A 17,294-nucleotide genomic window follows, 5' to 3' on the forward strand; every position below is an offset into this window, starting at 1 on the left:
AAATTAGAAACATACACACAGACAGGGGTTTTTGTCCCGTTCCCCTGTCTAACTGAATAACTTTTCAAAGGCACTGTAAGGGATATCATGGAAGGGCGGTAGATGGGGGCTAGGGTTGGGGAACTCTAATTAGAATAATTTTGCGCTGCGTTGCGCTTGACAGCCCTGCAAAGGTGGCGCCATCTGGCGAACGGCGGCAACATGAAGGCTCTGCCTGCAGGACCTCCTCACACACACACACACACACACACACACTTCAATTCACAAAACAAATATAAGCACTAAGAAAAAAAACTTTAAAAAAGGGCTTTTGAAAAAATATTTCTCTTATAAAAAGTAATAATTAAAAATATCATAAAAATAGTTTGTTTAATTTTGAAAATTAATTTATAAATATAATATTAGTTTTTTTTTTATGTTTCAACTATCTTTTTAAACTTTCCTCAGTGTCCAGTGCCTACATTGGCCTGGCCTGCATAGCCCTGCATGAGCAGAGTAAATGTCAGGACGAAAGGTCACTGAACCCAGGTACAAGGATCCTGCGGGAGGCAGGCAGATGTGCTGCCAAGTGACACAACATAATCATGATAAAAGCTCACCCCCCCAAAACCCCAACCAGGACCCAGTTGCAGGCCGCCCGGGCCCGGGCTGAGCTTAAATTACAGAATTTAATTAATTTCGCAGAGATTTTTCATCGGTCGCCGCGCACTTGACTTTGTACATTTGACTCATCTCCTTTTTGCTCTTTCCCCGGCCACTAATTTCCCCATCATCTGCGGTTGAGTCGTTTTCATGGAAATCAACCAGGACTTGAGCCTGCTGCCACATGTGCAGCATCGCGGGGCTCCATTTCCATTTCCATTGCTACATCCCCATTCCCATCCGCTTCTCCGTTTCCATTTCCATTTCCACTTTCATTTTAATTTTAATTAATTTCAATGTGTATATGTGGCAGCTGGGACTGTCGCTCGCCAGGAGCCATGGCCATGGAGATGGGAGGCTGTGTCCTGGAGGCAGTCAAGCAGTAGCCAAAATGATTATGAGTAATTAGTTTTAATGGGCTCGAAGCCTGTCCTGGCAGCTGCAGAATATCACACCTGGGCCAGGTCTGGTACTACCTTTCGACCAGGTTGCCTTGCACACTTCAAAGATGAAAGATAACTCAAGGACCCGAGGGGTTGAGTTACCAAGAGCTAAATATTTCAGTTGTCTCTGCAAATTACCATGTAATGTAATCCTCATGGTTGTAATATATATTCGTTGTGGCTAACTGGAAAATTAATAGGGCTTAAACTAGGTATTCTGGTTAAAGTTTGGCTTTAGTTTTAATTAACCTTATGAATTTCAGTCTACTTAATTATTTTATAATAAGAAACTTGCATCTCTATTCAGAAAATGCATTAAAAAAGGTTAGTTGTTATTGTATGAAATTTAAAATATTTGTAAACTTAAGGAAGACGGATTTTTTGATAGCTGATTTAATTACAAGAAATATGTAATATTCATTTTCATTAATTTCAATTTATTTATTATTTATTTAACATTAGTCAGGTTCATTAAACTCTCTGATTATAGATTTCTTAAATTCTTTGTTTGTAGATTTATTAAATTATTAAATTAAACCAAAACATCACGTTTTTCACAAAGTAAAACTACAAATTATTACTATATATTTGCACATTTGCATTTTCCCCTAATTAATATTCAACAAATGCTAATTTATGATTGCGCCAAGCCGCAGCAATAAAGCAAATAAATAAATAACAAATAATTATATGTGTTTGCCATTTACAGAAAACTAATTAAAAATGGGGACATTTTAAGGCTACCAAGAGCAAATAGCATAATCCAGTTTCGTCGACGATTTGTGATCCGTATCAATGCGACTTTAGCTGGATTTTGTAAAAACACAGACTCTAGTTGGATTCTGTGAAAACAAAGTCATAAATCAAGGCCAATTTGTGTAGCAATCATAACTGACATTTCGCTGTCTCGGCGCTTTGATCGGTTTTGCAAATATATAAATGTCAACCGAATATTCACAAGGATTCCAGAGACTGCAGCTGGGGAAAATGGGGGAAAAAATCTAAGAATTTGGTGGGATAAAATTGAGTTGCGGAAATCAAGACTTTGAACATTGAGGAGAAAGTCGATTTGGGACACACAAACCCACACACACACTCACAGGGACATATGGAAGAGTACGAGGAAAATGAGAATGAAAATTGCAAAACCCGGGGGGAAGTGCGATGGAACGAGTACAATACAAAATTTAATGGTGCGCAAATTTTGATTGTTTTACTTTTCGAGATGGGAAGTTTTCTTGGTTGTTTTTTTTCTCCTCTTTTTTTTTGTTTTCCGCTTTCTGTTCCCATTTTGTTTGCATTCGCTATTTATTTATTTCGCAGTGCTTTGAATTCGTTTTCCCACATTTTATGCATATTTCAGATTCAAATATTTTTGCTTCGCTATTTGCTTTGCCTGGGCTGGTCCTGGTCCTGGTCCCTCGCGTATTTGTTTAGCTGCGGGGCTAGGGGCTAGGGCTCCAGCGGTCTTCCATATATATATATGTATACGTACATTTGGTATACTCATCTCACTTGGAAAACAACAACGCAAAACCGGGCAAATGTTTTGTTTTGGCCTTCAGGTGCTTTTTGTTTTCTAGCTCTCATTTCTCTAGTCTATTGAAAAGCCAGCGAAAAGTTGTTGTCAATGTAATTTGATTCCCATTCCCCCTACAGCCCATCCTTCAGCTTCCTTTTCCCGTCTCTATGATTACGCATACGCACCGTTGGACAGAAAGCAAATTGTAATTAGACGCAGGGGCCGGACAATGAGCGGAAGCATTTCCCAGATACATTTTCATCTCTAGAAAACTGACCTGCGAGTGAGGCTAATGAAAAGATACGATTACAATAGATGGACGTACGTGTTCCGGAGACAGTTTCAGCTTTGACAGAAAATACAAGGGCCGGAAGACACATTGTCATTGTCCTGAAAACCTAGATATCTAAGAAAAACCTGTCATAATCTAAACACTTTGGTGTAACCTTCAAATCGACTCAACACTCAGTAAATCGGTAAGTCATTTTGGTACAAAATCTCGGTCTATTTAAAGTTCGGTTTTTTTTCGATAGTCACATCCCGCTTAGACAATGTTGGACAGCCATGTGGATGGATACAATGTGGTTGGGCAAAGCGAGGCCCCTACTAGGGAGGTCTTACCATCAAATGTCCCCAAAGTCAAGCCCATTTCGGTCGATGTTCAGACCCAAAAATCAGATGTCGAGCGCTGCACGGCATCCATCTTGCAAGAATCCTATGAAGCGGACTATAGCCTGCCCGACGTTCCATTGAAATCCCTTATGACCCACATGGATATCATGGGGAGGTTAAGGGAACAAGGCAAGGTAAGGAATTTCCTTGGGTTTGAATCATCTTCCCAGTTGGAACGTGTGGCCGAAGATGATGCATGCCCAGTCCCTTACTTTATTCCGGAACTTGAGATGTACTGCGCCCGGGAAGAAGCTGGACACTTAAAAGAGCTAAACTTGGCAACCGTTGAAGAGACAAAAGTATTGGAAATGGAGGTATTAGAGACAATGGAAACTTGTCCTTCACAAGAAGAAGAAATAAGTTTTCACAAAATTGAAGAAGAAATAGAAGTGGCAGAAATCAAAGATGCACTTTCCTTCGAATTTGAGGATATTAATCTTACGAATCTCGAAGTATCCCAAGCACCCGAGATGGAAGAATCTTCAGGCGTGGAAAACACTCCAGAACCATTAGTAACAATACCAGTGATTGAGGAACCTATATCACCTATCACCATTGTCCAAGAACCCATACGGATCGAGGAACCAACGTCAAAACCTCTGCCAAGTCGTGGTATTGGTTTCATTAACTCCTTGATTGGTCTCAAACCCATATGGAGGCCTAGTGTGGGGCACTGTTTTGGCGACAGAGAGTGGAAAAAGATCCAGCACAATGAGGAGATTAAACAGCAAACTTGCAGGGCTTTGAAGAGTCTAATTCTGTGCATAAATCTATTCAAAAAATTAAAGGAATTGAGCCAGGGTAAGTAGACACAAGAATCATTAGAGCTCTTTCTATATTAACTAAAAATTCACAGAAGAAACCCAACCAAAGCAGTTGGAAAGAAGCAAAGGCACCTTGACCTACTCAAAGATATTCAAGCAAAACATTTTTCAAAACCATCATGGGGAACTTTCAGAAAATGCCTTGGCCGGCGGAGAACCTGTTCAACGAAATCCTCTCGTAAATCCTGAGAGAATACGATTATTTTACAAGCTAGATGCCAGCGATGGATGGTCCAGAAATGCCCCAGATTGGGATTCCAGTGGTAGTTGCGATAGCGAGGACTCCGGCATCAAGACCAACTTGAGCGTAACTAATAACTATTCCCGTGAAATCATGAATATACACCATCCGATGGCCGATCGGCAGGACATCGAGAGCAGCGGCAGGATTCTATTCAGCAAGCCTGTAACACTGTTCCGTTTCAGCAGCGTACAACAGGCGGGTAACTTACCAGGCCCCAACAAACATCCTTACTCGGGTGACATCAAGATCTTGGAACGCCATGGCCTGTACTACATCTTACTCCACGAGAAGGACTCTAGTTTCCTGCTCGTTTACACCCGCATCGATGGCAATTGGCACATTGGTTACAAGGCCAACAGGACGAATAGCTGCGGCTGGTTTAATTTCAATTATGCCTTCTGTTCGGAGGGGACTCCGGAGCACTTTGTGTGCACCTTCCAGGAGCCTAGTCATGCGGCCGAGTTCGTTGCCAGGGTGCGAAATCTGGTTATAAAGGCTCGTTTTCTTAATTTGCCGCGATTTTAAATTGATTTCTGATTAGCCACAAATTATTGTAAGCTTTGATTATATTTTGTAATTATTAAAAATATTTCAAATTTTAGCGAAAGGCGACGATATAGTTACATATAATTGAGTTTTGGATAAATTTTGAGAGGTATTTCTAGTGGGTATATAAATATAAAATTTTAGATTAAAATCCTTATTTATACTTCCTTGTTAATTTGCATAGATTCATATTAATTTCCCTAAGAAAAAGCTAGCAACCAATCTCTTTCCCCACTGTTGATTTAATCGTTGCCACAGCAACTTCCACATCGATTTAACAAAGGACAAAAGCACAGGAGAAATATCCTTTAAACGCTTATTCAAAGCAAACAGCACACAGATGAAGCCATGGAATCCGACAAGCTGAACGAGTTAAACCGACAAATAAATGAGATTAAAAAGCGCATTTTGTTGGCAGGTGAGTGTCCTTGAATCAACCCAAGTCAAGTGTTTGTTTCATTAAAGTTCCATCACTTTCAGAGGGCCAAAAGACTGCCAATGCAGCCGAGTGGCAGAAACAAAACCGCATTAATTGCGACACTATCGGCACCCTGAAAAAGGACATCAAGGAGCTGACTGTAAAGGCAAGTCGCCTCCGCAATCCCGTCCAGCGCCCTTTGGTTATCAAGGAGTCGGGTGGTGAGCAACGCCGGGCGCAGAGTTGCACGCCCACCCTAATTGTGGGCAAGGCTACGTATCCTGTTGGAGCCAAAAATGCTGACGATGCCATCTTCCTCACCGATCTCAAGATCACCGAGAGCCGAAAGCAAATGGATCTGCTGCGGCATCGCTTCAAAAGCCGGCAGCAACACTTTACCAAGCTGGTGGAGAAATATCGTGGTTTGCTGGCCAACAAGGAGGCCCAAAACCAGAATTTGGGCGAGAAGCCACCAGAAACTCTGGAGGAGGATGCCAATAGGAAGGTGGGATATTGTAATAAATAGGTATTTAAATAAGTAATCTTATAATTCTTTAAAAAAAAACCCCAAACAGCTCGTTTGTCAACTTGAGAACGAGATCCACCGCACCAATGTCCAGTGGATGGAGGCGGAGCACATTCGCAAGAAGTACCGATCCATTGAGGCATCCCTCATGACGGATGCCGAGCGCTTCGAGCGGAGTCTGCGGGAACTGGAGGCATCGCTTAGCGACCAAAAAGCAGAGGTCGAAAGGCTGCAGCAGGTCCACAATGAGGCTGTGGAGATGCGGGATGCTGCCAAAGTAATCCTGCAAAGGCAGGAGCAGCAGGCCAATCTTTCACAGAAGACACGCGAGCGACAGGCTCTCGACTTCCGGAAACAAGTGGAGGCCCGCAAGCTGGAATTAGAGCGTATAGGACGCAAACTCTTTGCGGAAACCAAGACGTTGATCCATCAGGACAGCGTGGGTTCCAGTTCCGGTGACGGGCAGCACACGGCCAAGACGGAGAATGGCGAGGAGGAGCCGGCTTCTCAGCTGGAGAGTGTGACCAGCGATATGGAGTCGCTGTTCAAGCAGTTGATGGAGGCCTCTGGCGCCACCTCGCCTTTTGAGGTCTTCGAGCGTTTCAGTGCCCAAAAGGAGTCTGCTGCCCGTTTGAATTATTTAAGAAAGGCAGCCGAGGCAGAGAAGGCCAATCTGGAGGCAGAACGCGAGGCTCTGACCAGCGAACTGGAGGCCTCCAAGTTCTCCGATGTCAAGGAGAGTGAAGTGTTAGTATAAAAATATTTATAAAATATTTAATTTAATTTAATTTGTAAACTATAAATGTATATAGCAACCAGGAGGTCATCGAGCAAATCAAGAACAGCATTACAGCCAAGGAGCAGGACCGCAAGCTGGACACCGATGAGGCGGACAAATCAATGGGTGTGCTAAAGTATCTGAAAGAACGCATTTGCGAGATTATCTTCAAAGTCCAGGAAGTGGATGAGAGCAATATCGAGATACCCGAGAGAAAGCTCCATGTGAGCGTGGCCGAACTGCCCAATTTCCTGGCCCACACTGCTGTAGATGAGGACATGATTGAGGTGAAGTTCTGCTTATCCAATTATTAAATATTCTCTACAGAAAAATTCCTTCTTCCTCCTTCTCCTGTAGATACTCAAATTAAAGATTAAGCGCTGTCAGGAGCTGAGCAAGACCGAGGATGTGCCACCATTTGAGATACCCAAGCTGGACATTGTCGACGAGGAGGAGGAGGAGATGTACAAATCGGAGCAGCCCAAGTCCCCATCTGCGCCCGAGGGCGAGAAGCCCCAACCGATGCCCATGTGTTATTACAATCTCTTTGCCGGACGAGCTCAGCGGGCAGCGGGCACCTCCTCATCCTCACCGGAACAGGCGCCGGCGGCGGGTAAGAGATTGATACCAGTCCCAGTTCGTGCCAAGCCCTTGGTTATTCTAAAATCATTGCCTCCCCACAGTGGCCACCACGGACGACGATAACGAAGTGCCCTCACGTAACTTCCTCAAGCGACAATCTGTACTTATTGTTGACTCCAAGTCCAGGCGAAAACCATTTAGACCTGCTCCCGGAGGAAGGAGAAAGTAAACGAGAAGCTAGAGGGAGCAGATGATGCCTCTTGGATTAAAGCATCAAAAGATTCATAGTTGTAATGCTTGGTGGAATAACTAAAAACATAATTATAAATAAACTTTAAAAACTTTATGCAAATAACAGATTAAAAAGGTTTTATACCTTTTTTATCTCTGAGGTTTGTTCTTTCGTTTTTAGTCCCTCTATAAATTTTAAATAAATTTTAAATAGCTCTTTAAGGCAGATTTCTTCCCTGAGGAAATGCATTTAGAGCTGCTCTTAGCCTTAACAAGTCTTGGACAAATTTTAAATAATTAATGGAGCTTCCATGAAATCCAATACTACTTCCTCTCTGTCACTATATATTTTCAAGGCTGAAATATCTAACAAAAACTGCACTGCAGTCTCTTATTGCCTAGAGGCGATTTAATATCTAAGGCGAGGCTTCCTCTGCATATTCCTTCGGCTGCTGGATAAATGTCAGCAGCTTCAGTCAAACGACATAACAAATAGCTGTCCCACCGATGCATCCACTGCAAAGACAACGACAGTCGAGCTGGTAAACAGAATTTACTGCCCCAAGAAGGATGACTATGAGGACTATGACGACTAGCAGGAGAAGAATCAACTGGGAGGATGGGCTGGCAAATGAAGTGCAAAGCGGAACAAAGTGCGGATCGCGTCTGTGGCAAGCAAAAATAACCTTTCAAAAATTGTTTACACCAACTTAAAGACAGTAGCCGAAATCAGTGATTTTTTTTAGGCCAAAAAAAGGAAGTGGAAAAAGGTTCCTAGAGTCCTTGAGTTTTTAGTTTTTATTGCCAAGAAACTTCTAGTTTCTCCGGGTAAACAAAAGCGAAAATTGCGATTTATTTCTTGTGGCAAAAATTTCTTTAAAATTCATACAAAATATTATTACAAAGAATTCGACAGCTTCAACCACTGTAGACCGAAGGACATTCTGATGGGCAAGAACGGACTCGGCTCTAGCCTTTCTAGTTAGCAACAATGAGAGAGCACCAGCTGACGAGGAACAATCAGGAGGACGAGGACTGCTGCCAGCTTCGGTGGCGATGTGTAAACAAAGGCGCCGATGATCCATTGCCAGGACCTCGACTCTGCTGTGTTGCCGGAAGTCCTGTTGGCCGGGACGAGGGGCATCCGAGGGATCCGTGTTGTGTGTGTCAACTAAATGTCAACAACGAGGACATAAACCACAGCAGACGCATACAAACAACCCCAGCCAAGGCAAGGAGAACCACTTTCAATGGCAACTCTCTCTCTCCGAAGGAGAAGGTGGCCGCAGTCAACCAGTTGGAAAAACAAAAGCATAGCCAGGAGCCAGGAGCAAAAGAAGCGAAGGAGTACCAGTGGCAGTGGCATTGGCCCTGACTGCATTGAGTAAACCCGGCCGGAATCGAGGGTAACTTGGGTGGCTTGGCTTTGTGCGGTTTTCACTGCCATCCAAAGAAAGCGCTTAACACTGGAATGTCGCAGCCTGCGGTTGATGGTGCAAGCTCCCATTGAATTGCACTGCTTGGCCCCGCCAGCCTTTGTCCTTTCCCGACTGCAGCATAATATTCATCCTTAAATGAGTCTGAATTATTTTTTAAATGGGGAAAATGACGAAGAACGAAAAGCCTGCAACAAAGGCATTTCTATGGAAATTGATTAAAAACCAGCCAGTCTGAGCTGAGGGCTTAACGTTAATGAGATTTAATATGGTTTATTTTTATGTACAAAAGATGCATGAATAAAAATGTCACATATTAATTATGATTAATTTTAATTGTGGTTCTAAAAAATGTAATAAACATGTAAGCTAGTTTGATGAAAACCAGGATTATGTGTAATTTAAATTAATAATAAAATTGCATAAGTGGGAGGACTGTTTCCAAAGTAACACCTACTTTATAGCCACTATAAATCCTCCCATCAAAGTGAAGTGAATTTCCTGGCTAAGCTGATAAATATAAGTGCAGAGTTAGCTGAAAGATAACATAAATATATCCCTATTACTTTTCTTGGCCGCTTTACTTCCTCCTTTTTTCCACAGAAACTTTCCGCGGGACAACTTTCTTTTGCCTTTCTACTTGTAAGGGCACAAAAGCCGAAAAGTCCTCTACAGCAATTACTAAACTCTAATCCCCGGAGTGCGCCATCGGGTAATCCCCGAACCACAATTGAGGGGGCCCCAAGACCTTAAAGGGAATTAGCTAATTAAAGGTAAGTGATGGCAGAACCAAAACGTCTTACTGCCTTGAGCCCGCTACATCGTGTGTAATAGGATAGTCACGACTTTTATCCTGCCATTAATTCCCCCTGCTCAGGCCTGTGCCTTCGCGGCTTTCCAACCCCCTCTCCCTCCAGCCACACCCACTTTTAAGGCAATTAAGCGATTCAATCTCTCGGCGCGACCGTTAATCAAACGCCCATCGATTCGCAGCAAGACGACGCTACTAATTTTAAGCCCATCGACTAAAGGTGGGCGTGGCCATTGGCTCCGCCTGGCAACCGCAAACAATAAATTTGAATTTCTGCTGGCGTCGCGGAAAACTTTTTAACTGTGCACAAACTAAGAGGGAAAGGGCCTCAATATATGGGAAAACAAAGAGAAAATGTTCAATGAAAATTCATAGGATTAAATATTTTATTTATAATATCTAAAGCGAAACTTAAATGGTCTTAGAATAAAGATACTCGGTTTGGTTTTTTTAGATTTTTAAATAATATTTATAACATATTTATATTTTTAATATTTTCTGCCTGTGTACGAGTGTGTGCGCTTGACAGTACGGCAAATAAATGAGCGGATACGGAAACGGTTTGGGCCACGTCTCGGGTCCTCTCTTTCTCGTCCCCTGTCGTTGGGTCGCCGCCACTCGGCAAATGATAAATAACGTAATTTCTTTACAACTTTTCATTCAAATTTTCGCTACTTTTAACCGCACTCGGTGGCTCCATGGATGGCAGCCTGTTGTTAAGTAAAATAAATTGCGATTCCGTGTAATAAAAGTCAATCATAATAATTCAATGACGCGACGTATTGTTGTGCCTCGTCATTGGGCTGACTGGTGTGCCCTGCAGCCATGCCAACCAACCCACTTTAAGGCCGTTTACTGCGCCACCCACCCCCTCAAGGGTATTTCATAAAGACAGCAGTCCCCAAGAGCAGCGAATATTTGAATTTTTCGTTGATTCATTTGATTTTCTGGCAGGACAGGGAGACTTCAACCAAAATATGTCTCTTGTAGGAGACGAGTTTTGAGTTGTTCAGGCACTTATCATAATTAGATATCATTAGAAAACTAATCAATTACTTTTAACATAAAATAACATTTATGTAAATATTAAAAAACATTTCAGCAGAGGCTTTAAAAAATGTCTTATATTGTAAGATTAGTAAAACTCAAGCTCCCAGGAAACCCTACTTCGATGATCCCTCAACCATCCATATAGCACACCCTGTGATTGGGAAATTTCCGGCTACACTGACCAGTAAGCTCGTCAAAGTACGGATAATCCTCGGGGCACTTTTCCGATTTCGTGGAGCGATAATCCCGGCAGACGGTGTACTCCCGGCAGCCCGTGTTAATGGTGGCCACCATCAGCCGGTTCATGTTCCCACAGCGATTGTAGGAGCAGCTAATGCCCTCTGGCGAACCGCAGCTTTCGCTCCACCACAGAAAGTGAGTGCCCCAGGGACAGCTGTTCCACTCGCCCACGTCGAACTGAGAGGTGCAGGTGTAGTAACCAAAGCAGGTCATAAGATCCGAAAAGCGCTGCTCTCCAGATCTATCCGCCTGATAGTACTTGGAGCAGATATGTGAATCCTTGGAAGGCGGCGTAATAGGCACCGTTTCGTCATCCTTGGAGCAGTGTTCCGGCAACCAGGACTGGCAGTGACCTGTGATTCTGTTGAAGTACCGACCAGCGGAGCAATTCAACGCGGTGGCAAAACCATTGTGACATTTGTAGTACTTGTTGCAGGTCTGGGGATCCGCCATAAGCAAGCCGTCTTTCATGTGGGAGCAGATGTTGTTCTGCGGGCAGCCGGCGACCTCTGCCACACAGGTTTGCAGCTTGTTGCTGAACACCTGATCCTCGCCACAGTCACCACCGGAGGCATACTCTCTGGCCTCACAGCTGACGAATCGCTGGCAATTGGCCGGATCGGCAGCATAGTCACCCGGCTGCAGGGTGGAACAGATCTCATCCAGGTTGGAATAACACTTTGTCTCCATGGCATTCTTGCAGGTTCCATCTCTGAAATTGTACAGCTTGCCCTCCGTGCAGCTACTTCGATGGATGAGCCTGTTGTCCTGGCAATAAGCCCAGCCCTGGCAGTCGCTGGGATCTCCTATATAGTCCTTTCCAGCCAAGAGTCGGCACTTCTCCTCCAACGAGTAAGCCTGGCATCTGGTTAAGTAGGCCAGTAAAAAGACCAAGTGGATGTGACATTGCGGAACTACGGTGAGCTATCTTTAGTCTTCCAGCACATATCTGACTCGGCTTTTAGTACCTCTCATTTTCTCGGTCAGACCGTCAGCTCTTCCGGAACTTAACGAACTGAATTCGTTGGCCAACTCTAGGCTATATTTAAGTTGAGAGGCCTGACAGACTTGTGTTGTGTTTGTAGATACCACAACAAGCTGATAAGAAAAGTGTTTCTTTGTTTTTACAACGAAATTAGAAATGTTCGGAAGTGAGTGACATGCGGATAAGACAGTATCGATAGACGAAAATAGAGGTCTTTTATGAAATGTATTGGGTAAACCCTCTAAAAATACTTGATAAAAGGGTGATACAGAGGTAATAAAATGGTTAAATTACCCAATACATCAGTTTCATAGCAATTAATAATTAATATTAGTTCAATGTAGTAAACTTATGACACTTTTCTAATTAATTTAAATCCAAAAAAAGTATAAAAGAAACCACTTAGCTCAGTTAATATAATAATTAAGCTTTAAGCTTTAATAATTTGAAAATATATAAATTTCACCTTTAAAGCTGCACTGATCATCCACTTATTCCTCAGCTCAATTTGATACCCGTGCAATTTTAGCGAAAATTCGCCTTTTCAAATACGTTTATCGGAAAATATGAGACGACTGCATAAAGATAAGCTTCAAGCATGTATAAGTATGTGTGTGTGATTGTGCTCTTCCGAGTTCTTTGCATTGTTAGCAAAGTTCCTGTTCAAAATCGAAGGATATTGGCAGGCAGGAGGGCACTGGAAAGTGGCAAGACGGTGCCTTAGTAGCTTGTCGCAATGTAAACTGCTTAGCATCGATTGGGTGCACTTATTGACATTTTATGCTTAAGGACATGCTTAATATCCACAACGTGCTCCACGCCTTTTAAGCCCCTTTTAGCCAGCTCCACTGGCAGTACAGTGGGATAAAATGAGGTTAAAGACACGAAAATATATAGAAAATTAAATAATATTTTTACAAATTTCAGAATTCAATTTAAAATCGATTTAACTAGTTTATATAATGATTTTGATATATGTAAAAAATGTGAGCTAAGAGTGAAGAATTGTCAAAACCACAGTAAATGTGAAAAAGGAAACCTGTTCTCTCGAGCAGAAAGAAACAGTTGCCATCAGCGGATGCTGTCTAGGGGCATAGACATCTCAATGTGTACTCTTAAATGCAAATGGCTTGGAGCATTGAGCATGGAGAACCCCCTGGCCCCCTTGGCTTTTACCACTTCCGGAGCACAAGGCTGCTGCTGGTCCCACTGGCGGCGCCGCTTGCTTCCGTTTCCTCTCGTTCCTGCCCTTCCGCAGGACATTTATGCTGCTCATCAGCAGCAGCAGCACAGACGTCACCGTGTCCCGCTGTCGTTGTCGTTGTCGAGACCATCTGGCGACCACCCGGCCAACTACTTGCCCGTAATTTTCTTTTCAATCAGTGGCTGGCTGCCTATTCCCCGGGGCAAGGGTAAGACCTTCGCTCCCTACCATATATATACACGCCCCCTAAACTCACAATGGCAAATTGTGTGACTGCGACTTTTTCAGAAAACTGTAGGAGGTTTAAGGGTGCACAGAAGAAAAAGAGTGACAACTGGATATTAAAAGAACCTATCAAAAATTACTAATTACCAAAAATATCTAGGTTAACTATTTATTTAAAAATATAGGAAATTTATTAAGAAAAATAAGGGGAAAAACTAGATCTAATCAATAGTTTTTCTTAGCTTTTCCGAGGTTATTTCAATAACCTATTCAAGCTTTTTTCTCCCAGTGTCTTTGTGTGTAATGCCTACTACTTAGGATTTCGTTACTCTGTCGAGTATCTGTCCCTCCATCTTTTTTTTCTTTTCTCTGCTTAGGTTTTCCCCTGCTTGCGTGCCGGATTCCGGATTTTTGTGCGCCTTTTCCGGCTCGCTCTTTGTAATTTTCCCCACATGTTCACGGCTTGAGTATTTTATGGGCTTAAGTACTTTCAGTTAGAGAGCCTTTGCCCGGCCCTGTGCGTTTTGCACCTTGCACCTCGTACATAAATTCATTAGTTTAGTTTGGCTCTTCGCTCTTGGTCATTGTTTGCTCCTTGTCCGGCCCAGAAGGAGATCCACTTGTTGAGGAGAGAGTTGGCTCTATTAACATACCTGCAATGATAACATACAGGGGATAAAGGTTAGAGAAAGGTAAAGGTAACTTGAAGGTGTAGGGAGCTGTAAGTGTGTAGATGTAAGTGCGTAGCTGTAAGTGGCTAAGCTAGTTTTTCCGCATGGTTGAAGGTGACTTTGACACCCTGGTGACTTATATTTTCAAGGAAATTTTATTCAATCGAAATTTTCCCTTATAAAGAATGCAAATACTTTTATATTTTTATAACTGATTAAGAAAGTTTTATTTAAAATATCCCACAAACAATACTTGAACTAAAAACACAGCTTACTACTTTGATTACAACATTAATTATTGATATTTTGAATATGACAGCTTTAAGAATAATCAATTTGTTCAAGAGGAAAATGACTCTAAAGTCACTACCATTTATTCATCATCTAGACTTCATCTTTTCCCATATTTCTTCTATTTAAAAATCCAATTTCAAATTGCCAGGCAAGACTTCTCCACCAGACCATATCTAAACGGCAAAGAAAAACGTTGAAAACATTTAAAACGAATGGTAAACATTTTGTGTGATAGCAAAGCGAAACATCTTCAGCTCAAGGCGCCACTTGGGCGACTGGTAAAATGAGCTCCGGCAAAGTCAGCAGGTCAAGGATTAACACGCTCTCCCCACCTGTCTCACATAACTCATTTTAATTAGGTTAAATATGCAATGGAAAACTGAAAAGTGCGGAGGAGTCAGGCAAGACGGGGAAAAAGGCAAGACAGGGACCAAGACCCGCAAAGTCTCTACCCTATACCGTCCCCTTCTGAGATACCGGAAAAGCATTTGTGAGGCAGGCAAGTGTAAGTGGGCGGGAGCAGGCGAGCTCAATGAGATGCAAAGGACGATAAACAAGCCCGCCAGCGACGAGGATGCTTCGCTGGCGAAATAAGGTTACGGGTCCTCGACTCAAAGACGCTGAAGGAAAACTGCACGGCCACAGGCAGCCACCAAGTCATATTTCTCTTGGCCAAAATGAAAACACCAGGCAAACACGAAGGGAAGACCCGGACCCTGACTTGAGCCCAGGCCCGGACCCACTCCGAAAGCTGGTCAAAGAATTATGGTGGCTTCGTTTCAAGTTGAAAGGCAAAGGGAAGCGGTGAGGGGCTCGGGCACGTACTTGGAGTATTTTGCCAAAATTAAAATTTATGAACAGATAAAAAAGCGTTAATGGCCACTCGCAGAGGTCAAGACTTAACGGACACACAGTGGTTCTAAGCTGGAGAGGGAAAGTATATTTACAGGGATTCTTGGAATAACTTTGAAAAGAAGGACTCAAAAAAGTCCTATAATTGTATTACTTTTAGTTAAAAATATTTTAAATTAAAATTACATTTAAAGTATAGTACAAATTACCAATTAAATTATTATCTTACATTTTTCCTTTTTCCTTTTAAGTAACATTTATTTTTAAGCAAAATTTTCCATTTTAAACCTACTGTGCATAAATGGAGTGTTAGTGTGTTACAGTTTCCATTGGAGAGTGGCAAATGGAGGCATGGGGCTTGAGGTGGACTGAACGTGGCTGCGGGGAAACCACAGCAAGGCTACGACAGCGACCAGCTATAAACGTTGCATTTTTATTGCACAATCCCCACGAAATTCTAGGTACCTCTCTGAAGGTCCAGATGGGCAACCAAAGTGCTACCATTTCCCATCTGGTGAATCTGATGGGAGGCAGACAACGATGGGTATGGGTGTGGTTTAGGCACTTTGCCAGAAGCCACGTGTTGACTTAGGTGGGTATGGCACCTGGGCAGAGGTTGAGGTAGTCCAGACATAAGTTACCTGGGTCAAAGTCCAAGCATGAGTGGTGGTGGAGTAAGACAATAAGATTAACATGGACTGGCTTAGGTTTTTTACATTTTAGTTATGGTTTTTGTTTATATTTATGTCTTACGGTCAATGTTTACCCTAAATTATAATATTTCAAGGAAATTGGTATTAGAAAAGTATTACTTTTGGTTTTATTTATTTGATAAATTGTAATAAAAAATTATTGGTTCAACTAGTCGTATACGTTATATGTTAGAACTATTCGTATACGTAATATCTAAGCAAAGTACACAATCCGCCCCGTAATACAGTTTACCAACATCTCATATAATTCATCTTAATAGCTATTGAACTCTTAAGGAGTTTGTTTAAATTTATTTAGGAATAAAAAAGCCATTAATCATATCTTTATAACCATTAATTTTCCCTAAAAAGCCTTGAAGACGTTAATAAAAATATATAAAATCATTTCAGCCATTAAATATTGCCTAGATTAATACATTTAATTTCGATTTTAACCCGAGGAGCTACTGATGCTTACATCCCTCTCCCAAAATGTAAGAATGCTAAATTTTGCTTGACTGAGTTTTGCATTGCGTCCGTGTTCATAATTCAAAACTACAGGACAAATGTCGAGCTGCCTTGCACACAGTGCATGTTGTCATTGCTCTTACGATTTGCTGGCGAAGGCGAATGCGAGTGTTTCAAGGCTTCAAAGTCGCATTTCTCGCTCTTGAAACAATGTCAAGTCGTTGACAGCGCACTGAAGTGCACCTTTAGCACACACTTCCCAGTGGCAGATGTAGCTGTGTGCCACGACTCAACGATGCTAATGGTGTTTACGTGTTGTTGTTGCTGTTGCAGACATTAAGGATGTTCTATTGCCAATGTTAACGCTGTTGCTGAGGCACTCAAAAAAATATAAAAATATTACAAAAAAAAATAAATATAAAATATAAATTATAAATCTATTTTTTTCAAAATATTTAGGAATATATAATGAATAGTAAAAGACTTTTAATTCCTTGACAATTATAGAATTTTCTCTGTGTGTTCACTCCACTTCTGTGTCGCCAGCAGTTTTCATTTTCCCAGTCACGCGCCGACGAGGGCAAAGCCATGGGCAGTGGCAATGGCAGGCACTTTGGCCAGATGCAAATACGCGCGAGTGGCGCCTGGGTCAGCTTCTGGCTAGGAAGGGCCCCCAGAAAAAGGGGTTCCCTGAGATGGGTCGTGTTGTGTTGCTTGCTGCGGCGTTTAACGACCTTTTAAATGTGCGTCTAATTATGTTTACGTGCCGTCCCGTGCGACACCCGAAACCCGGGAATGGATGGCTAAATTGCCGGACGGGTTTTGAAATGGGTAAGCTGACTAGGAGACGTGGGTGGGATGTGGGCCTTTGCGCAAATCCATTTGCTCACAACTTGTTAATAATGCGAGTTTACGGTCACTACGGCCGGCATCCCAAC

At 42.4% G+C, this 17,294-nt stretch overlaps 4 protein-coding genes and 1 long non-coding RNA gene across 6 annotated transcripts in view; 2 read left to right on the forward strand and 3 right to left on the reverse strand.

Moving 5' to 3' along the window:
* LOC108073797 (uncharacterized) overlaps positions 1-17,294 on the reverse strand; it is an 87,912-nt gene that overhangs the window by 28,413 nt on the left and 42,205 nt on the right. The gene's annotated exons all lie outside the window — the stretch shown is intronic.
* On the reverse strand, positions 2,259-3,009 carry LOC138928603 (uncharacterized). The gene is made up of 3 exons (XR_011445008.1): positions 2,933-3,009; positions 2,793-2,879; positions 2,259-2,684 (listed from the first exon to the last, which is right to left on the reverse strand). It is a non-coding gene; the product is annotated as an uncharacterized lncRNA (long non-coding RNA).
* On the forward strand, positions 2,935-4,954 carry Sprn (Spermitin). Of its 2 annotated transcripts, none has more exons than XM_070285906.1 (3): positions 2,935-3,083; positions 3,141-4,080; positions 4,139-4,954. In XM_070285906.1, exons 2-3 carry the CDS (start codon positions 3,159-3,161, stop codon positions 4,870-4,872), a joined length of 1,656 nt encoding a protein of 551 aa, XP_070142007.1. In that variant the 5' UTR covers positions 2,935-3,083; positions 3,141-3,158; the 3' UTR covers positions 4,873-4,954. The 2 variants fall into 2 exon arrangements, with proteins under 2 accessions (XP_070142007.1, XP_017021065.1); XM_017165576.3 differs by having other exon boundaries at positions 2,936-3,083; positions 4,136-4,954.
* Positions 4,940-7,464, forward strand: CCDC151 (Coiled-coil domain containing protein 151). The gene is made up of 7 exons (XM_017165574.3): positions 4,940-5,015; positions 5,078-5,311; positions 5,374-5,816; positions 5,887-6,584; positions 6,650-6,902; positions 6,973-7,228; positions 7,299-7,464. The coding sequence occupies exons 2-7, from the start codon at positions 5,242-5,244 to the stop codon at positions 7,424-7,426; spliced, it is 1,848 nt and encodes a 615-aa protein (XP_017021063.1). The 5' UTR covers positions 4,940-5,015; positions 5,078-5,241; the 3' UTR covers positions 7,427-7,464.
* Positions 10,855-11,956, reverse strand: LOC108073829 (peritrophin-44). The gene is made up of 2 exons (XM_017165608.2): positions 11,934-11,956; positions 10,855-11,879 (listed from the first exon to the last, which is right to left on the reverse strand). Exons 1-2 carry the CDS (start codon positions 11,938-11,940, stop codon positions 10,855-10,857), a joined length of 1,032 nt encoding a protein of 343 aa, XP_017021097.1. The 5' UTR covers positions 11,941-11,956.

Source organism: Drosophila kikkawai, chromosome 3L, assembly GCF_030179895.1.
Source record: "Drosophila kikkawai strain 14028-0561.14 chromosome 3L, DkikHiC1v2, whole genome shotgun sequence".
Taxonomy (NCBI): domain Eukaryota; kingdom Metazoa; phylum Arthropoda; class Insecta; order Diptera; family Drosophilidae; genus Drosophila; species Drosophila kikkawai.